The 20,824-nt window shown below is 39.1% G+C and overlaps 1 protein-coding gene across 2 annotated transcripts in view; it reads left to right on the top strand.

Moving 5' to 3' along the window:
* ADD2 (adducin 2) overlaps window positions 1-20,824 on the top strand; it is a 906,318-nt gene that overhangs the window by 707,180 nt on the left and 178,314 nt on the right. For both annotated transcript variants that reach the window (XM_044083076.1, XM_044083077.1), the window contains exon 9: window positions 8,669-8,845. In XM_044083076.1, coding sequence (XP_043939011.1) covers window positions 8,669-8,845 — 177 coding nt within the window. The remainder of the gene's footprint in view (window positions 1-8,668; window positions 8,846-20,824) is intronic.

Below are 20,824 nucleotides of genomic sequence, written 5' to 3'. Positions count from 1 at the left end.
AGAACTATCATATAAGGACCTCATCTCAGCCTTTATGAAGAAAAGGGAAAGGAAATGGAAGTACAGAAAGAGGTAATGGCAAGGGAAGGAAAGGGGAAGGAAATGGAAGTACAGAAAGAGGTAATGGCAAGGGAAGGAAAGGGGAAGGAAATGGAAGTACAGAAAGAGGTAATGGCAAGGGAAGGAAAGGGGAAGGAAATGGAAGTACAGAAAGAGGTAATGGCAAGGGAAGGAAAGGGGAAGGAAATGGAAGTACAGAAAGAGGTAATGGCAAGGGAAGGAAAGGGGAAGGAAATGGAAGTACAGAAAGAGGTAATGGCAAGGGAAGGAAAGGGGAAGGAAATGGAAGTACAGAAAGAGGTAATGGCAAGGGAAGGAATGGGGAAGGAAATGGAAGTACAGAAAGAGGTAATGGCAAGGGAAGGAAAGGGGAAGGAAATGGAAGTACAGAAAGAGGTAATGGCAAGGGAAGGAAAGGGGAAGGAAATGGAAGTACAGAAAGAGGTAATGGCAAGGGAAGGAAAGGGGAAGGAAATGGAAGTACAGAAAGAGGTAATGGCAAGGGAAGGAAAGGGGAAGGAAATGGAAGTACAGAAAGAGGTAATGGCAAGGGAAGGAAAGGGGAAGGAAATGGAAGTACAGAAAGAGGTAATGGCAAGGGAAGGAGTGGCACTAATTATGACGGAGTAGAAAAAGAATGAAAGCGAGTGGATTGCTTCTGGATCAGACTACGGGTCTATATCAGATCATCGAAATGGCTCATTATCAAATGCCGTAATGTTGAACTGCAAAACCCGAACCCTAACAATATCAAAACCTCAAAACAGCAAATTATTTCCCAGGGAAAACAATTTGCTGCTCCGAGAAACACACACACACCACAAGCACACTAAAAAGCAGCAATCCACACACATATATTTAAAAGTTACATCTAACCCTACACGACACTGCACATACACTGCTATCTATCCACTTACCTTAACCCAGACCCTAACCCTAAGGTCCGTCACTGTCGCACACTCACCTCACCTGTGCCCTAACACTAACTCACTTAACCCACCCCTAACCCCAAATTCCCATTATCGCACACTCACCTCACCCGTGCCCTAACTCTAACTCACTTAACCTGCCCCTAACCCCATATTCTGTCACAATCGCACACTTACCTGACCCGCACCCTAACCCTAACTCACCCAACCCGCGCCCTAACCTGAACGTCCGCACAATCACACACTTACCTTAACCCAACCTGTAACTTTCCACTGCATCGCTGAAAACAGTGAAGCCACAACAACGGCCAACTGAATTGCTTCCCTAGGAAAGAATTCGGTTTTGTGCAGCTTTGCTGTTTTCAGCATTTGCGATATTGGGTTCGATATTAGATCAATCGAAATTCTGCCATTTCGATGATCTAATGTAGACCCTCAGACTAGTATGAGCAGAGTGAAGGGGCCACAGTGACAACAAAGAGAATGACGGGATGTATTCTGACAGGCAGAGACTCTGGAGAAAAAGTGTTTGCTCTAGCTACAGTATACTAGGTTCTGGTCAAGCCACAGCTTAAGTGTTGCATACAGATCTGGAGGCCACAAAGAGAAATGGACATTAGGCTGATAGAAGGACTCCAAAGGAGTATCACCAACCAAGTGTGGAAGATGTAGGGGAAAAGGTTTTTCCTCACTGGAGACCATTTAAATAAACTGGGAATAAACCCCTATATCACTTACTGGATTTCCAAATGGCTTATAGATAGGATGCAGGAAATCAAAATAGGGGAAGTTACCTCCACAAAGACCCAGTCACCAGTAGAATCCCCAGGGTTCTGTGTTGGTACTTCTTGTGTTTGGTATCTACTTTTCTGAAGTAAAAGCCAATACCAAAAGGCTCTGACTGACTGAGTTTGCAGATGACTGCAAGCTAGGAGCAGTCATTGAATCCCCAATTGACTTAGCTATACTGCAGGAAGGTTTGTCCCAAATAATGCTCAGTGCCAAAATCATGGACCACCAAACTAAATGCCATCAATGCATTATTGTATACTTTTGGAAGTTATCTACTGCAGGAAACTACCTGGTCAATATGCTCCTGAAAGTTGACCCATTTGCTCAGGATTTCAGAACTTATGTGAACAGTGACCTAACTTTTGACAAATATGTGTCCATTTTTGCAAGAAAGTCCTTCTATATTGCACAGTTTATAAACAAAGGGATTATCTCTAGATCTAGGGATGTAATTTTTCCCATTTACATAGCCCTCATTAGGCCAATCAGTGAATATAATGCCACATTTGTCATGTATCTGTCCAGACACCTGCAACAACTGGAACACCTACAGAGGTACCTTACTAAAATGATACAAGCCCTAAACAACATGTTCTACATGGACTGATTAAAAGCCCTGTCTCTATACTCGGTCTCTTACAAACTGTTAAGGGGTGACCTATGTCTGTCATACAAGGCATCCTTCAACCCAATACTGATGGATTTACTGCACATCAGCAGGTCAGATGTCATCAGAGATAATCCGTCTAGGGATCTAAACCTCTTCTGTGACATTAACAGCATAGTTTGGAGGGACAGGTATATCTCGCAGAGGATACCACTACTCTGGAACAGACTCCTCATCCACATAAAAAAAGTTCATCCCAATCCATATTCAAGCGCAACTTGGATTTATGTATGGGAAACAGAAAATCTTCCCCAGAACTACCCCTGTACTACTAATAGACAGAGCAGCTCATAAGTGCTTTATCCTATGCATGGGTCTCCTCAAATTATCTATGGTATTATCCCAGGTATTCTCATTAGGGGTAATATATAATTATCAGCCATGGGATGGGTAAGGCCAGTCTCTAACCAAATGGGATAGGTGAATTTGAGCACAAAAAGAGAAGTTGGTTAATTTTAAAATGGCCCACAAGGGCAGCTAGTGTTGTACTTACCTATGAACCTATTTAAGACATGGAAACATAATAGGAACATATTATATCATCTTAGGCAAATGTCAGGGAGACCCCTGAGCAGGAATGGTGCACAGGCAGCAGAATGTAAGAAACCAGTAAATACTTTCCACATCTCTGAAAGTACATTTTCATGAAAAGAGTTGTGTTTCCAAAGATCAGATCACTAGGATGGATGGTGATGAAGGAGGCATTCAAGATGATATGAGATAGCTGAAGACAGGAATAGAAGGAAGGGAGGCTTGGAGCAGAATTAGAATATTAAAAAGACTTAAAAAGCTGTCAAATACAATGTAATTTGCTTCTGTAGTAGTAGTAGTGTGTGTGTGTGTGTGTGTGTGTGTGTGCGTGTGTGTGTGTGTGTGTGTGTGTGTGTGTGTGTGTGTGTGTGTGTGTGTGTGCGCGTGCGTTCCCGCGCATGTGTATGTGTGTGAACTGTGATATACTTTGTGAATGTTATGAATTGATTTGTGAAGGGTTATTGTACAATGCACTGCTTCTGGGTACTGTGGACTTTATAAGGTTTTTATACTTCATAAGATGTGTGATGGAGAAACTAGCTAGAGCAGATGATTAAGGTTATGAGCCGTTAACAAGCTTCTTCCTGTGGTACAGGGTTTAATTCCCTCAGCTTCTGTTTGCCTACTGTGAGACCTTCAGTAATGCACTCAACCAGACAGTGATTTGGGGCATTTTAGAAGCTGAACTAGGCTCCTTAATGGTCTCTGGGATCATATGCTTAGTAACTACCTATAGCTGCCTTCAAAGCAGTACTTTTGGATAAGTAATTTCCACTCTTTTCACAGATTTTAGTTTACATTTTTTGCAAGATTGCAATGGACCAAATGTAGCAGCAGCTGAGGTCCATTTATTCTCATTAACTGGAAGGGGAATGCCTGTTTATATAAATACACATTGCTGCAGGATTACAGTGCCTGAAGGGCAACACAAGTATTACACTGCTGTCCATTCTGAGGAGTGTTTAGCCAGAAGAGTTATTGGTTTGCCGTAAGTTCTTTGAAGTGTGAATATTATCAAGATATGTAATGGATAGTAAAACAAAAGTGAAGTGGTACTGTAAATTGGTACCTTCTGTGAGTGGTGCTATCATTACTGAGACATAACTACATTTTCCTGTATGTTATTACAAAGGGGCATTACAGAGCACCATTCTAACTCCTGTTAACATTCTAACTATTGCATGAATTGCTGTACTGTCCAACACAAACAGGTTGTTGGTAATGCTTCTCCTGTCACCTGTTCCTAGTACATGTACTACAGCCATTTTTTTCTGCAGTGAAATGTTGCACACTGGGAAAGGGAACCATTGACAACAGACTTCTGAACTGTCCCTGGTCTGGAAGAACATACCTATTCTTCCGGCCTGATTTACCCCTGCATTAGATGTACCTGTTTTTGGTGGCATGTCACTATTTTTGGGCCTGATTTACCCCTGCATTAGATGTACCTGTTTTTGGTGGCATGTCACTATTTTTGGGCCTGATTTACCCCTGCATTAGATGTACCTGTTTTTGGTGGCATGTCACTATTTTGGGGCCTGATTTACCCCTGCATTACATGTACCTGTTTTTGGTGGCATGTCACTATTTTTGGGCTTGATTTACCCCTGCATTAGATGTACATGTTTTTGGTGGCATGTCACTATATTTGGGCCTGATTTACCCCTGCATTAGATGTACCTGTTTTTGGTGGCATGTCACTAGTTTTGGGCTTGATTTACCCCTGCATTAGATGTACCTGTTTTTGGTGGCATGTCACTATTTTTGGGCCTGATTTACCCCTGCATTAGATGTACCTGTTTTTGGTGGCATGTCACTATTTTGGGGCTTGATTTACCCCTTCATGCAATTTGTTAATGTGCTTATATTTGTCCATCATTTTTATCACTCTCTGTTTTTTAAACATGTTTCTGAGTAGTACCCCATTTTCCTACTGGAAATGGGAAGAGAGATGTGCTATTTGTTATTCACATGTTATGCTAATTAGATGTACACATTTTTGGCTTGATGTACCTACTTTTCAAGGGACTTTGTAACAATTTTAATGTGTGCAGGCTGAGAGGTATGATAGGCAGTATTCAAAAAGATTGCTCTGCACTCTTGGAAACAGCTTCAGCCAAAAGTAGCAGTTTCTGCAACTGTAAGAAATGCAGTTCAGAGACATGTTAGCCACAATGAGGAAAGTCATCATTATTGGTGGTAAGTGTCCCTGGTATCTAGTGTTTTTTCCCAAGTACTGCAGGATTGGGTTATTGGTTTAGAGATGTGGCAGCCACCAACCCCCTAAATACACACACACACACACACACACACACACACACACACACATAAGCATACACACAAACGCAGCATACAGTCACACTTTCACTCACATATACAGACTTACACACCCAGACACTTTTTGTTCTTCTTTCAGCTTTTCCCGGTTAGGGGTCGCCACAGCGGAACTTTGGTCTGCTAATGATTGGCAGTAGATTTTTTATGGTGCCGAGATGCCAGCTCAATGCCCAACCTTCAATGAAGGCATGCCCATTCATGCATGTCTTTCGAACACTACTTGACCGCGGGAAGGACATGCAGACTCCACACAGAAGGCACTCCAGCCGAGAATCGAACGGGAGAACCTCTTGCTGTGAGGCGACAACGCTACCACTGCACCACCACGGCTCTACTTACACACCCAGACACTAATCATAAATAATTGCACATCACCTGATTATACTGACAGATACTCTTACCTATTCACTAATACATGCACACACACCAACCTTACCTATCTCTCCTAACTAGTCCTGCTACTGTGACCAAACAGGTAGGCACATGCATGCACCCTTTCCCAGACACTGACACTCAGCCATATACACACATTCACACACACACACACACACACACACACACATACACACACACACACACACACACACACACACACACACACACACACACACACACACACCACCACTACCTGTAAGCTAAACTCTCTAACAGTTACCTGTAAAGAGACCTCCCCTTATGAAAGTAATGTGTGAATGCAAACATTTGCCCAAGTTATTTTACTCGTCCAGTGGTGGTGATTTATGCAACCAAGAGATACTCTGAAATTCTTGGCTGTGTAAATGCCGTATGGCAGGCTTTCCCTGGGAGAGCACAAGGTAATTGGCATAGGTCACTCCCACGGAATGCCTAGCATGCAGCAAGCCTTAAGAGATGGTACACTGTGGTGCTTTTGCACACTGAATCAGAAAGGGAGACCACCAGCAGGGAAATGGCTGCATTAGGGCTTAGCACTGGAATGTTTCATTAGTGAGGTGTCTACCCTCTCTCTGCAGTTGTTTGACTGTAAAATCAAGTAAAATGTGTGAGGAAGAAGCCCCCCACATGGGGATTTGGGGAGTGGAGGTTATTTATTTTTGTTTTGTGTGCAATGTTAGTGCTTTTCATCATGTGTTTGTTTTGTTTAGATGCTATGTATTCAGTGTAGCATGAATCAGTGGTCCTGCTTACATCATTTCTTCTTATATCCAGCACAGAAACAACTCTGCTTTCCTCTTCCTAATGTAAATACACCACTGATTGTATACTAAGAACATGGCGTATACTGATTTAACTAAGAATGATAAACTCCTCTTATATTGGGTGCTAGAACCTTAGTACTGCTGTATCAGCAGATCAAGCACAACAGTAGTTTTCTCAGTTGCACTCTTACCCCTTCACTAACAGAAGGCATCAGTCTAAACCAAGGCCTGCTGTGTGGCACCTTTGACTCAGCCTAAATTATTAAGATACTTAAGCACAATGCTGGGAGCATTAGGAATAGAATTACTGCAGTAGGGGGTTTACTGCAGATGCTCAACAGGACATGTGCAGTAGGGTTATGAATACAAGGAGCAAAATCTCTTGCACCTCTAATAAGTGATGGCTCTAATCTCTGTTTCCTGGATCTCACCCATGGGAAGAATGAATGGGCCATAGGTCTGTCATCTCATGGGGGATTGAAAGGGCTGTATGACACTTGCATTGGGAGGGAAGTCTGATAGTCACTCAAACATGTTGGAGAAAAGGTACAAATAATATCTGTACCTTGTATTCAGAGATATATTTTGTACATTTTTATTAATCTTCTAAATTTTGAAGCTTTATAATAGTTATATTGCTCTGTTTAGTAGAACAGTCTTCATGGGCTTAGAGCCTTGTCCACATCCTCCTGGTAAGTGAGTCTATTGCTCTTAGTTGCCTTAAATCAAACTGCTGCTACAGTGATAGTGTTTCCTCTCTCAATATTAAGTAGCTTCTGGCATATATTTCTACCAACAAAGAACAGACATGTGCCAAGGCCTTGTTTAAACAATAATGCATGTCCCTAGTTACCTGCCTCAAAGATATTAGTAGGTCACACCTGTTGCCATTATCTTCTCACGCATGCTGTATCTTGTAGAGTCTTACTGACATTTCTAAAGATATTAGTAGGTCACACCTGTTGCCATTGTCTTCTCACACATGCTGTATCTTGTAGAGTCTTACTGACATTTCTAAAGATATTAGTAGGTCACACCTGTTGCCATTGTCTTCTCACGCATGCTGTATCTTGTAGAGTCTTACTGACATTTGTAAAGATATTAGTAGGTCACACCTGTTGCCATTGTCTTCTCACGCATGCTGTATCTTGTAGAGTCTTACTGACATTTGTAAAGATATTAGTAGGTCACACCTGTTGCCATTGTCTTCTCACGCATGCTGTATCTTGTAGAGTCTTACTGACATTTCTAAAGATATTAGTAGGTCACACCTGTTGCCATTGTCTTCTCATGCATGCTGTATCTTGTAGAGTCTTACTGACATTTCTAAAGATATTAGTAGGTCACACCTGTTGCCATTGTCTTCTCACGCATGCTGTATCTTGTAGAGTCTTACTGACATTTCTAAAGATATTAGTAGGTCACACCTGTTGCCATTGTCTTCTCACTCATGCTGTATCTTGTAGAGTCTTACTGACATTTCTGTACTGTTTCTGCAGGATCTTGTTGTATATATTTGGTACTGATGACAAATTGTGACATGCTGGTGTACAGTTGTCTTCTTGGTGCAGAGGGATAAATCTCTGTCTGCAGTCAAGATGACCGAGGATCAGTTAATGATCCAAGAGCTGAAGGACCCCTAACAAGGAGGTTGAGAAAGCATTTGTTCCACTGGCTTACTCTTTCAGGTGGAGGAAGACAGGGTTGACCACTACAGTAATGATAGTCATTAGAGTCTGGGTCGGTTATTCTATCACATGTAGTATCAGGGCTAGGACATGCTTGCTCAGTAAGTGCCCTGTGCTTTCACCACTGAGATGAACATGCCCAAACGTACGTACACAAAAGGGCCCTGGTACTATAAATAGTCATGCATACCATAATTGTCAAATGGGATCAGCAGTAGAATGTAAAAAAAATGACTGCTGTGTTACAATACAAAATCTTGTAAATTAACCTCCTGTGTTCCCAGCAATGTAAATTCTGCCATAAATAAGTTAAGTACAAGCTTAACTATACTAGTGGATTTGTAAAAAAAAAAAAAGAACCACTTAAAATGTTGATTGCAGTTTACATCTTTTCCCAAACACCAATTGGTATGTTGCCTAGATTAGAAAAATAATAACTGCATTGATTCATTCATATAATTAACTGTGTTTGTAATTTATTTTAAGGTGTCTGCTCTCTCATGTGCTGGTGATGTTGAAAATTTAATCCATTTGGACCGAGAGAAGTACCGACCCCATGGAGTTGGATCAGTGGGATGGGCTGGAAGTACATTTGGACCAATGCAGAAGAGTCGTGTGGGGGAGCATGAGTTTGAAGCACTGATGAGAATGTTGGATAATTTGGTAAGTTTTCCACAATAGCAATCCAAGCATTGTTAATAAAAAGCAATTGAGCTGTGCGGACTGCCACACTAAAATGAAAATAAATGAAAATATTAATGTAGCCAGATTCCACAACCACAAAGGAAACAAGAATTAATAATAACAATAAAAAAAGGCCCCAAATCATTATTAAAACAAGCCAGTAAGTGCTTTTGTCTCAGTATTGAGACTTCATCAGACTGGTTAAAACAACAAAATTAAATAAATACCATACATACATTTGAATGACCTGCTCAATAAAATAATCAATGTTTTAAAGGCATCCTATTCAAAACCACCTTAAATTAATATAATCATTAATACCTCGATAAATCCACATAATTAAATTTCCTTCCCTCACATCCATTTAAACAAAATCCACAACATAAAACAAAAATCTTACACAAATTTAAAATTTCAGAAAATACTTATATAAAACATTTTGTCATCTTAATTGAAAACAGAATGGATATGTTGCTAGCAATTTCCTTTAGACTCCTTTTTTCTTCCATTGTAAAATATTTCACAAGTTGTATACCTGTACTCAGTGTGCTTAGAATTCTAGTTAAGTTAATCTGCGCTTTTATTGGCTTTATCATTATTATATCCATCTTACATCAAGAAAAATGTGGTGAAGGGTCAGACAATGAAAACTAGTAAATTTCCCACTGGCATTAATGATTGTTACAAAGAGTTGGTGAAGAAAAAAATGGCCAGAGACTATCCCATTTATTTAATTACGAATTGTGAAAGAGTGTTTCTTGAACAGAGAGAATCCAAATATTGTCCAATATCAGTATGTGATGAAGTTGATAGGTCACAAAAATGACAAGCATTCTCATAGTATGTCTTTTATTTTTAACATATAGCATTGACGCACCAGCTATAGAGATTCTAACGTGCACAAGTGGAAAATGCTTACAGCTAATGGTAATATTAAGGAGATTAAGGAAGCTATTCCGATACTTGTCATTAAAAGGAATTTTTAATATTAATGGCATTTTGGAATATCATTTAGCTACCACCAAGTCTGGCAGTGGGAAAAATGACACATTTTCATATAACAGTTGTAGTCAGTGTAGGTATATAGCTATTTGTCCTTCATTTTTATGCAGTTACACTGACAAAGCTTATAAAGCCCCCAATTGTTTTAACTGTAATCTAAGCACATTGTGTATGCTGCTGGGTGCACAGCATGTGAAGCACTTTATATTGGAGGAGTAAAAAAGGAATCTAAAGAAAAGAGTTTATGAACACGTCCATTCTATTTCTGAATAAGCATTCACTGAAATTTAAAAAAATTGCAAGATATTTATTTATGTTTTGGATTTTATTGACATGGATATGATGGGAGGAGATTTAATTCACTATTTGGATTGTAAAGAATATCACTGTCAACCCCTTTTAGATTCCACTATTTTTCCAGGTATTAATAATTATATTAAGTTTGTGGCAGTTTTGAATAAAATGCCTTGAAACATTCATTATTTTATTGATCATGTGACTCCGATGTATAGTGTTTATTTGTGAATTGTGTTGGTTTAGCCACCTTGATAAAGTCTCAATAATGAGACAAAAAGCTTGTTTTAATATAGTTTTGGAACATTTTCAGTCTGTTTTTATTCATTCTTAGAGTCTTTGTTGTTGTGGAGTTTGCATTTTCATTCCAAGCATTATGGTAAACTGCAGCTCTCTAGTATAAATATACATTAATTTACATAAATTGCATATCTATTTTTCCCCACAGTAATACATCCACGCAAGCAAAATTAGTTACAAAGTAGCACTAGAGTTATATCACTTTGTATACATATGTACACAAGCATATAGTTGAACTTTTCAAAATAACAAGTGATGGCAAAAAAGTGATCAAACACACTCCATCAAACAGTACAAATTAAAGAAAGAAAACACCTGAAAGCAAGTGCTTTTTGCAGTGGGGTAAGCCCCTCCCAGCCCCCACAACTGCTACTATATATATATATATATATATATATATATATATATATATATATATATGAGTCTACTTTTAAATACTGAACTCTGAGAAAATTGAAGACCACAATACTGAGACTGGAAAGCCGAAACCTAAAAATACTGAAAGTGAAAAAGATCGAAGGTCAAAATACTGAAATTCAGAATGCCGAGTATTAGAAAACTAAAAATTTAAAGTGCCAATGTCTTAATATTGATAATGCTGTAGCAAAACTGTAGTTAGTGCTTGTAAATGCAGTATGTCCCTTTAAATTTGTATAGTAAGTATCTGAGTAAAGATGGAAGACATTTTGTATGCTCCTGGCAGTAGTGGATGTATGTGCCGTACAATAAGGTAAGGAAAAGGTATATGCTCTTCTCTGCACTGAAGTGCAATCCCTGAGTTGGTATATATAGCTGGAGGGGAATGGGGACCGCAGCCTCCCACTTAGATTAGGTTTGATAGTCCATTTTGCTGAGGAAAGGTAAGATGGTAGTTATCTAATGTTGTAAAGGGTTCTTGTATGTGTTTGCAGGTATATAGTGTTGTTTTTTGTATAATACTGTTTTGATATAGTGATTTGTATGTTTGGTTTACACGTTCAGTGAGGTATTTTGTGGATCGGTGTTTTGCACTTTCAGTATTCTCAGGTTTTGGCTTTCTGGTCTCAGTATTGTGCTCTTCAATCTTCTCAGAGTTCGGTATTTAAAAGTAAATCCATATGTGCATATATATATATATATATATATATATATATATATATATATATATATATATATATATATATATATATTAAATGCAAGATTGCATAGCACTGGGGAAAGGACCAATACCCCATCCCAGCTGTTGTGTGATCTTGCACAACACAAAACCAGTACTGTTGAAGGAACTGAACATTTGATTGTTGTGTCATGACTTAGTCTTTGACCACATACACGCACACAGATACACACACACACACACACACACACACACACACACACACACACACACACACACACACACACACACACACATGGTTGTTGTTCATAATTGTGCAGTTACAAATGCCGACTGTGGGTACTGCAGTATCAAAATGTTGACTATTCATTTTGTATGCATAGGTAAGTTGGTTGGTCCTAGGGCTAGGAATGTGTTTGAGCAAGTGATTGCAGGTTAGAGTAAGTGTTATTTAAAGCAACAGTTTTAGTAGGGTCTATATTAGATGAACGAATGCTTAAAAGTTGAGTACAACATGCTCAACAGCTTTTAAGCAAACGTTTACTAAGCAAAACCCCAGAATTTCAAAACAAGTTTTGAAAAGTTATAGTTGGCCAGCCGTCACGAAGCCAACAGCTGACAGCTAAAATGTACTGTACACCATTACAACATCCTGCCCCAAAAAAAAAAACAAATTGACAGACAAAAATAAAGTGGGGTGCTTTGCCCCAACACCCCCTAACATGGGGGGCTGTTCCCCCCACACCTCCCTACTTAAGTATACCAACTCTGAGATCGCACCACAGTGGACGACTGTGATAACATTACACAGGGTGAACGTCGAGACCACACCACAGTGGAGAACTGTAAGAACGGCTAGACAGGATGAACATTCTGACATTAGCCATTGACTTTGTGATGACTGGCCAGCTATAACTTTTTGAAACTCCTTGTTTTGACATTCTGGGGTTTCACTTAGATGAACGTTCACTTAAAAGCTGTCAAGCATGTCGTATTCAACATTTTAAGTGTTCGTTCATCTAATGGGGACCCGTTTTAGTATTGTGCATGAATGTTGGTGTGTGTGTGTGTGTGTGTGTGTGTGTGTGTGTGTGTGTGTGTGTGTGTGTGTGTGTGTGTGTGTGTGTCTTGTGTAGGGGAAGTAATGCAGAAAGGGTTTTTTCATGTTAAGGTGCAGGGTTAGGGTTAGCAACCATTAGTAAGATGGTGCAGAAGGGTGATGCCTCTCTGCTCTCCTTCCTGCACCCCCTTTGTACACACACGCACTTAAATAATATATACCAATGCCACAGTTGCCCAACAGTAGAAAAATGTACAACACTTGGTGATCACTGAAAAGTGGCTTTCAGCAATATTTCTCACTCAGACAAATCTCCATTTAGAACTACTCACATTCTTAGTCATGACACACAGAGAAATTTTAAACGAGGACAGTCTTGACAATTTATATTTCAGTGTAGGTGCAGAAATACACATGACATGGCTATGTGATTTGCCTATTTGATAATGACTTAACAGTTTATCTGATTTTTGACAAGTCATTGAAAATATAGCTCTTCATTCTTCAGTTAGACATGAATCAGAATTGCCAGAATTTGTGAACTTTGAAATCAGGTGTTTGTATTTTTACTAGGTTCTGTCTTCCAAGTGTCATATTTCACAGATATATGTGAAAAATATATGCATTAATTATATATGGGCTTTGGCTAAAGGAGTTATTAGGCCAATTGAGTATGCCCATTCATTGCATCTCTCCTTCCCTCCCTGCCATGCAGCTTTTCTCCATCCATTTTACGTCTTCTTGCACATTTCTGTGGATTTTCTCTGTACCATCTGTTTAATATTCTTTTTCATAGATCCACAACTCCCTCATTGAAGAAATGATTTCAGAGACCCAGGAAGTAATTACTCCTCCTACAATTTCTTATCTCTGCCCCCTCATTCCCCTCTGTTTTTCCTGCTCAGGATGACTCCTTCATATTTCCATGTGATTTTATGCAACAGTCTCATGTTCATGTGTCCCCTAGGTCTTGCATTCTGTACTAAAAAAACTTCATTTCCTGTACTGTATGATCCATTTCTTTCATCTCCACCCCATGGATCTTTATAGTGAATTTATTCCAAGTTCCTTCCAGCAGTCGGTTGTCTTTTTCTTTGTATTGCCTCCAAACTGCTTTCTTTACTTAAGGTGGCAGGGCCGAAGAGAGTGGAAGTTTTGCCTGTTTGCTTCTAGAGTCTGTCATTCAGAGAATCTACCCCAGCACCACTGTCCTCTCAGTCTGCCTGCACCGATCCAGTCCATGTGTATTCACTTAACCCAGAGACTTTTCCTATTTTGTTGCCATCCTTTACTGTCCCTCAGCTGATGCTTCAAACCAGGGGTTCTGTGACCAAAGTACTGGAATTTGCATCTGTCTGCACTGAACGTCACCTAATGCCTTTCTTTCTTTCTGTTTGGTCAGACTTTTTAAATTCTTCCTTACGCTCTTCATATTATCTGTTCGTACTGCACTTATATTTTTGTTACCAGCAAAGATATTAATTATGTATTTGTGTTCCCCTTAGATATGTGTGAAGCAAACACTCTGACTAGAACTTGACTTGCTTTCATTTGTGATAACTGAAACAAAATATTAATGTAGTATTTCTGCTTTTTTCTAATATTTTGTGAACCCCATGCCAGTTTTGCTCATTCTGACCAGGTCTGTCCTTCTCTTCTCCTTTCTGCTGTATACCTTAAAATTTAAAAAAAGCCATGGTTTCTCTTTTCATCCCTTCTACTAGTTCTCTTTCAGCTTGTATATTTACTAGCATCACCACCTTCGTTGTCCTTCTGATAGCCTCCAACCTCTCCTTCCCATCCTTTCCACCTGTTGTATGCCATGTCTTTTGCTCTAATTATTAGCCTCACATTCCTTTCTACACTACATTGGCCTTTTATTCTTCTTGACTTTTTATTTTTCACATCCTCCTGTCCATAACCCTGGGTACTGCATCCTGGACCTATTTCCATAGATTAATTTACTCTCTCTTGTTTATATTCCTAGTCTCCTAAGTCATTTTGACTCTTCCTCCTGCTAAGCACAATCCAGTTCCCTAAAATGGCATACCGTTATCTTTTTTAATGTATTCTCTCCTTTCCCTTTCCTTGTAAATGATCAAGTGTTGGTAATCATTTGAAATGTCAGGGCCTATTTCAGCAAATCCCAAAATACACAGATTGAATAGCCAAAAAAAAAAAAGAAACTTGCATATACTAAGTCAAGATGCCCATTTCTCAGAATATTCCCTTTTTCCTCTAAGGCATCATGATCTCAAAGTTGGTACATATAAAATTTTGGGGGAAAAGAGTGCCTTGCCCCCCCCCCCGAAAAAAAGTCTAAAGGAGTAGAACAATGTGTATCGTTTGCATTTCTCCTGCATGTTTGTTTGTTTTTGGTATGTCGGCATTCAGCATTACAACTGCCAACATTTCAGTAGGGAGCCCACAGTGTCATGGTAATTGCACCTTCTTCAAGGTCCTGTCTGTCTTGGTTAAGAACACATCCAGAAAATATTGGAAAAGGAAGTCTTGTGATCTGTCAAATCCACATGAATGTTGCTGCAATTCCTTATGCAAATGCTACTCTAATTATGACAGCACTACTTCCATCCCATAATCCCTTGAGACTCTCCACTAACCTACACTGTAGCACTAGTTCTAGCAATATTTCCAAGCTGTACTTTCCTATCTGTAAAGTGGTATTTACTTGCATCAAGTTATGATGTAGCCCCATTTCACCTGCCACCTATTTCCCCCTCCTTCTTCCAACTTCTTTCTTCTGCAGTATGACACATCTCACTTGTGTAGTTTGTCCATATCTTATCCATGTTTCTGTTCTTATATTATTAAATACATACCAGTCAAGACGTCTTTCCAAATACCACAGTTTTCCATTCCAGACCAGTTTTGAAATTTTCTTTTCATGATTTCTATCAGCATGATCTCTTTTTTTTTTTTTGCAAAGGCATCAGTATTGGCTGCGTTGCTGTTGCTGCGGTTTTCCTGCTGCCATGTAAAATGGAGAAATGACCTCACTGCCCCTCAGATGCTTTCCTAACAATGGACCTCAACATCCCCATTCTATGGGCCTTCACAGTAGTTCATTCACATTGCATTTTGTAAATCAGCCAAAGGGTAATTATAACATATATCACTCTCTCTTTCCCTTTTAACTGCCTTTCCTACTATGGATTCCTCTCAACAAACTGAAAAACTGTGCCTTTTTTAAAATTAAATCCCAGCTGACGCATATCTATTCATCTGCAAGCCTCATCATTCTCAGGAAAAAATGACCCTTCTAAATGTGACCACTCCACTAATCTTGATATCATCAGCAAACAAGCTGATAATCATCTTTTAACCTGAGTATCTTGTTTTATAGGAAATATGTTAAAACAGTTGTAGTAAAAAACAATTCTACAGAAATCCACCAGCTACCTGACCTTTTCTAGGCATTTCCTCATTAACTGCTATCATCTGCTTCTAATTTCTGGTCATTCTCAGTCATACCTCTCAACCTTTTAGCACAAGAAATGTGGACAAAGTCTAAAATAATGGGGAGACAGTAAGCCAAAATAAGGACTGATTAAAAAAAACTGCTTTTTATAAACTTAGAAAGTTGCTAGAATGACAGGTTTTGTTTTAGCATATATTTTCTGAACTCAAATGTGTGTCATTATTTTGTGACTTCATTCCTCAGTGATGTGCCAGAAAATTACAAATTATTTGAGGACCAGACCAAAAACATGAGGCAAAAATCTGGACATTGCATTCTTGAAAAGCTGGACATTTGAGAGGTATGATCTTAGTTATGTGTGCCCCACAGAGTACTTTAATTTTCCTACCAATTTATTTTGCGATAGATTGTCAGAGACATTGTAACACATCCACAGCATATCCTTTTATCTGCCTCACTAAGGACCGAGCCACAAAACATGACTCAGATGTCTGCTTATTAAAGGCCACTGCTACTTATCTTCTAGAAAACTGACCTTTAGGATGCCCAGTACCCAATGCAACAGATTATCTTGTTATGAATGATGAGACCAACATACCTGCACTTGCCTGATTTCTTTCTATACCTTTTATGCAAATGAACTACAATTTTCATCCCCCAGCCCTATGTCATACTTTAATTTCTTCTTATCTTTTTTTTTGGGTCATTCAGCTTCCACCTCTTAATCTCCGAACTAACTTATTCACCACTCTAATTTATTCCCTGTCTGTGAAATACCTGCACATATTTTCCCCCACTGTCAGATAGAACACTGCTTTTTAGTAAGCTGGACCTTGGCAACTATTGACTCTGCTTCATACTCATGAAGCATGAATCAAAAATACTAATAGTACTTACTATTGACTCTGCTTCATACTCATGAAGCATGAATCAAAAATACTAATAGTACTTACTATTGACTCTGCTTCATACTCATGAAGCATGAATCAAAAATACTAATAGTACTTACTATTGACTCTGCTTCATACTCATGAAGCATGAATCAAAAATACTAATAGTACTTACTATTGACTCTGCTTCATACTCATGAAGCATGAATCAAAAATACTAATAGTACTTTTACGCTGCGACTATAAAAGCTGCTGTAGTTTCTTACCCCACCAGAAACATTTACATTGAGATATCATTTATCTCAGTGGTCTCTTGCGCATATGGCATTTCAATGCCTGTGTCTTGTCAAAGAGGCTTTATTAGTTACAGACACATACAGTGAATGTGGTCTAATCGCCACATGAATTCTCTGGAAATTTCTTTCTAACATAACAGCCTAATCACTGTAGATAGAGCATTAGCATTTAAAGTCATATAACATATCTCATATTCTAAATTTTTTAAAGTTATAAAAAACATGTTTGTGGAAGGAGTATGCATTATGTTATATCGGTCACTGTACATTAACCTTAAGACTGTATTAGGCATGTTAGGGCCTGCTTGCATCAATATCAAACTTTTTTAATATTCAAGACAGATTTAATTAAAGCAACCCCTCATTCTTTAGAATCACTTTTAACTCTTAAAACAGTCTGTATATCAGTCTGTTTTTCCAGTCTTTCATATCTGAAGAATTTAACAGAAGGCATAGTTTACAATGGACTTCTACTCTTGCAGTAGAAGGTCTTGATGCGTCACATCTTCATTTGAAAATATGACTCTCAGTTTCTCTCTGTCTCTGTCTTTGTCTCTCTCTCTCACACGCACACACACACACACACACACACACACACACACACACACACACACACACACACACACACACATGGCTCTCACAGTCTCTTTTTCATGCATCCAGGCAGGTTGTGTCACTTTGGGATGTTATTTTTCCTGGACATGTAACTTAAATGTATTTAACTTGCACAGATGTCAGGAATGTCTTCTGTATGGCTGACTACCTCCCTCAAAAAGTACACAGGATCAGGTTTCAGCTGTGTTACTAACCACTTCAGCAACAGGGTAAGAACTTCATTTGGATTTGGAATTCATATTTTGTTTCCAGTCTGTAAAGCTGCTCGTCTTCTGTAGGATCTATATTAGCAGTATTTCTGTGTCTTTTGATTTTATATTAGTTTTTCTTTTACTTGGTCTTCATTCTCAGGGCTCAGCAATATAGCTGAAGCAGGTAATCTGTTTTTCAAACTTTGCCCATTGATGTCTGACTTGGTGAAAGTATAATCCTATGCAGCAGTGGATTCCTATATTCTAGAACTGCAAGATTATAATCCTCATAGTTTTTCTTGCAGTTAATTCTCAGGAGATTATTTACTGCCCAGATAATTATTTCCTCCTGTCTACCTGAAAGAGAATTTTATGATCAGTATACACACAAATTACAAGAGACATGTTTTTACAGTGGTATGCGGCACATAAACAGTTACAGTGGAGAGAACAAACAAAAAATATTAATTTTAAAAATAAAGGTAATTAATAGATTTGTGGTGTACAGCTGAAATTTGGAACATAGGTAGAATACATACATAGTACACAGGTACAGTACATACATTGTAGATTAGCCAGTGTTTGTGAGTAAGATTGAAAACTATTATCAAGTGCTCTAGATTTAGTATGTATATGTTATCCACTTTCACTAGCCTGGGGAGCAATCATGGCACTGCCAACTTTGCTTGAGATGTTGCCTGATGAGGTCTTTAAAGGAGGCTTTGGATGATGTGTTTTGAATGCTAGTGGGGGGCGGAGTTCCATTTTTTAGCCACTGAACTACTATATAGTGCATCTCCAAAGCTATTGTAGCTGTTGGTGACTTCTAGTAGTAGTTTGCTTGATGATCTAAGAGGCCTTTTGGCTGAGTGATGTTGTACTAGGTTTTTGAGGGCAAGACACCTACTGGGGAGGTAATAGATAGAATGACAGAGGCAGAGCTGATTGTAGGTTAGGAGGTTAGGCAGTTCAAGCCAGTGGAGCTGTCTCAAAGCAGTACATTGATGAGTTCTATATGAGCAATTTGCAGCAAAGCGGGCAATTCTGTTATAGCAGGCTTCCATTTTGCTTAGTTCAGTTTTGTTGAGATTAGTCAGAATGGGAGATGCATAGAGTAGGGTGGATAGAAGTTGGGAGCGAGCAATGGCTGATCTTGTGTTGTTGGTAAGAAATGGTTTGATACGGTAGAGTGACCCCAGTTTGGCATGTACTTTTTTAATAGTTAAGTTGAGATGACTATCAAATTTTAGGTGGGAGTCTATGGTTATTCCCAATAGCTTAGCCTGTGCCACTGGAGCAATTGGAGTAGCATTTGTGGAGTAGATAGTGAATTGACTGTTAGTGTTTTTGTTAGAACTGGTTATAATCATAAGCTGAGTTTTCTTTGGATTGAGGATAAGTTGGGCTTTGGTAAGGTAGTTTTCAACATCAGAGAATGCTAGTTGAGTTGTTTGCAGGAGGGTGGGAATGTTTTGTGCAGCACATATTAAGGTAGTGTCATCTGCATATTGAATTATAGATGCATGCTGTGTGGAGGTATGGAGGTCACTTGTGAAGACTGTGAATAGTAGTGGTCCTAAGATGTGGGACTCCTATAGTTATGGGCAGCTGAGGAGAGAGAGAAATTTCCCATTTCGCAGCTTGGTACCTGTCAGTTAAGTAGCTTTGGAACCAGGTAAGAGTGGAATTTGATAGATTATATTGGTTTAGTTTGTTTAGCAGGATTTGGTGTGAGACTGTGTCAAATGCTTTGGACATATCCAAAAAAAGAGTTGACACTTGTAGGCCTTCATTTTTGAGATGGTTTACTGTGTCTGAGAAACAGAGGAGGGCTGTAGTGGTACTATGGGCAGGTCTGAAACCATGCTGAGTAGGTGACAGGATGTTGCTGTCTAGGAGATAGTTTAGCATCTGGGTATGGATGCATTTTTCTAGGATTTTGGCTGGGGGAGAGAATAAAGCATTGGGTCTGTAGTTATTAAGTTCAGTGGAGGTCCCGCCTTTATGTATGGGTGTAACATAGGATATTTTCCAGAGTTTGGGCACATAGTTTTCAACAATTGATCTGTTTATGAGAGTGGAGACTGGGATAGCAATAGCATCTGCTGTGAGTTTCAAGAAATAGCTGGGGAGTAGGTCGGCTGCTGTTGATGAGGTTTTTAGTTTGGACAGCATGCTTTTGATTGAAGTGGTGGAAACTGTTTTGAGGGTAAAGCTTGTATTAGAGTTATTTGTGTTAAGGGGGACAGTGAGGAAGGAAATGTCCTGTGATACTAAGGATAGAACTGAGTTCACAAAGTGGGAGTTGAATTGTGTTTCAATGGGAACTTTAGTGTCAGGGGTGGTTGGTTTGGGGGTAGCCTTTTGGGTGGATTTTATTAGCTGGTTTACATTTTTCCAAAATTTTTGCGGGTTGTGTTGGTATTTAGTTTGTAATGTTGTGTACTAGGATTTTTTTGTCCAGCCTAATGCATTTTTTTGCACGGTTGCGCAGTTCTTGGTACTTAGTTAGGCTTCGTGTTTCTTTGTTTTTTTGATAGTAAAGCCAGGCAGTGTCTCTGGACTTGAGGATTTGTTTGGTTTCTTTACTGAGCCAGGGGTTTGTAGAGGTTCTAACCTTGATTTTGCGCAATAGAGTGACAGTGTCTAGGTGTTGTAGAAATGTTTTGTTGAAATATGCTACAGCCTGGTCAAGTGGGAGGGTTTTTAGGGGGGTCCAGTCACAGTTACAGAGTAAAGTGTTGAGGACCTCAGGAGAGATTTTTTTTGTGTTTC

This window comes from Protopterus annectens, chromosome 9.part0 (assembly GCF_019279795.1).
Source record: "Protopterus annectens isolate FY-2018-M chromosome 9.part0, PAN1.0, whole genome shotgun sequence".
Taxonomy (NCBI): domain Eukaryota; kingdom Metazoa; phylum Chordata; order Ceratodontiformes; family Protopteridae; genus Protopterus; species Protopterus annectens.
Note: the sequence above shows the minus strand (reverse complement) of the source record. Positions and strands in the feature narration are given on the sequence as shown.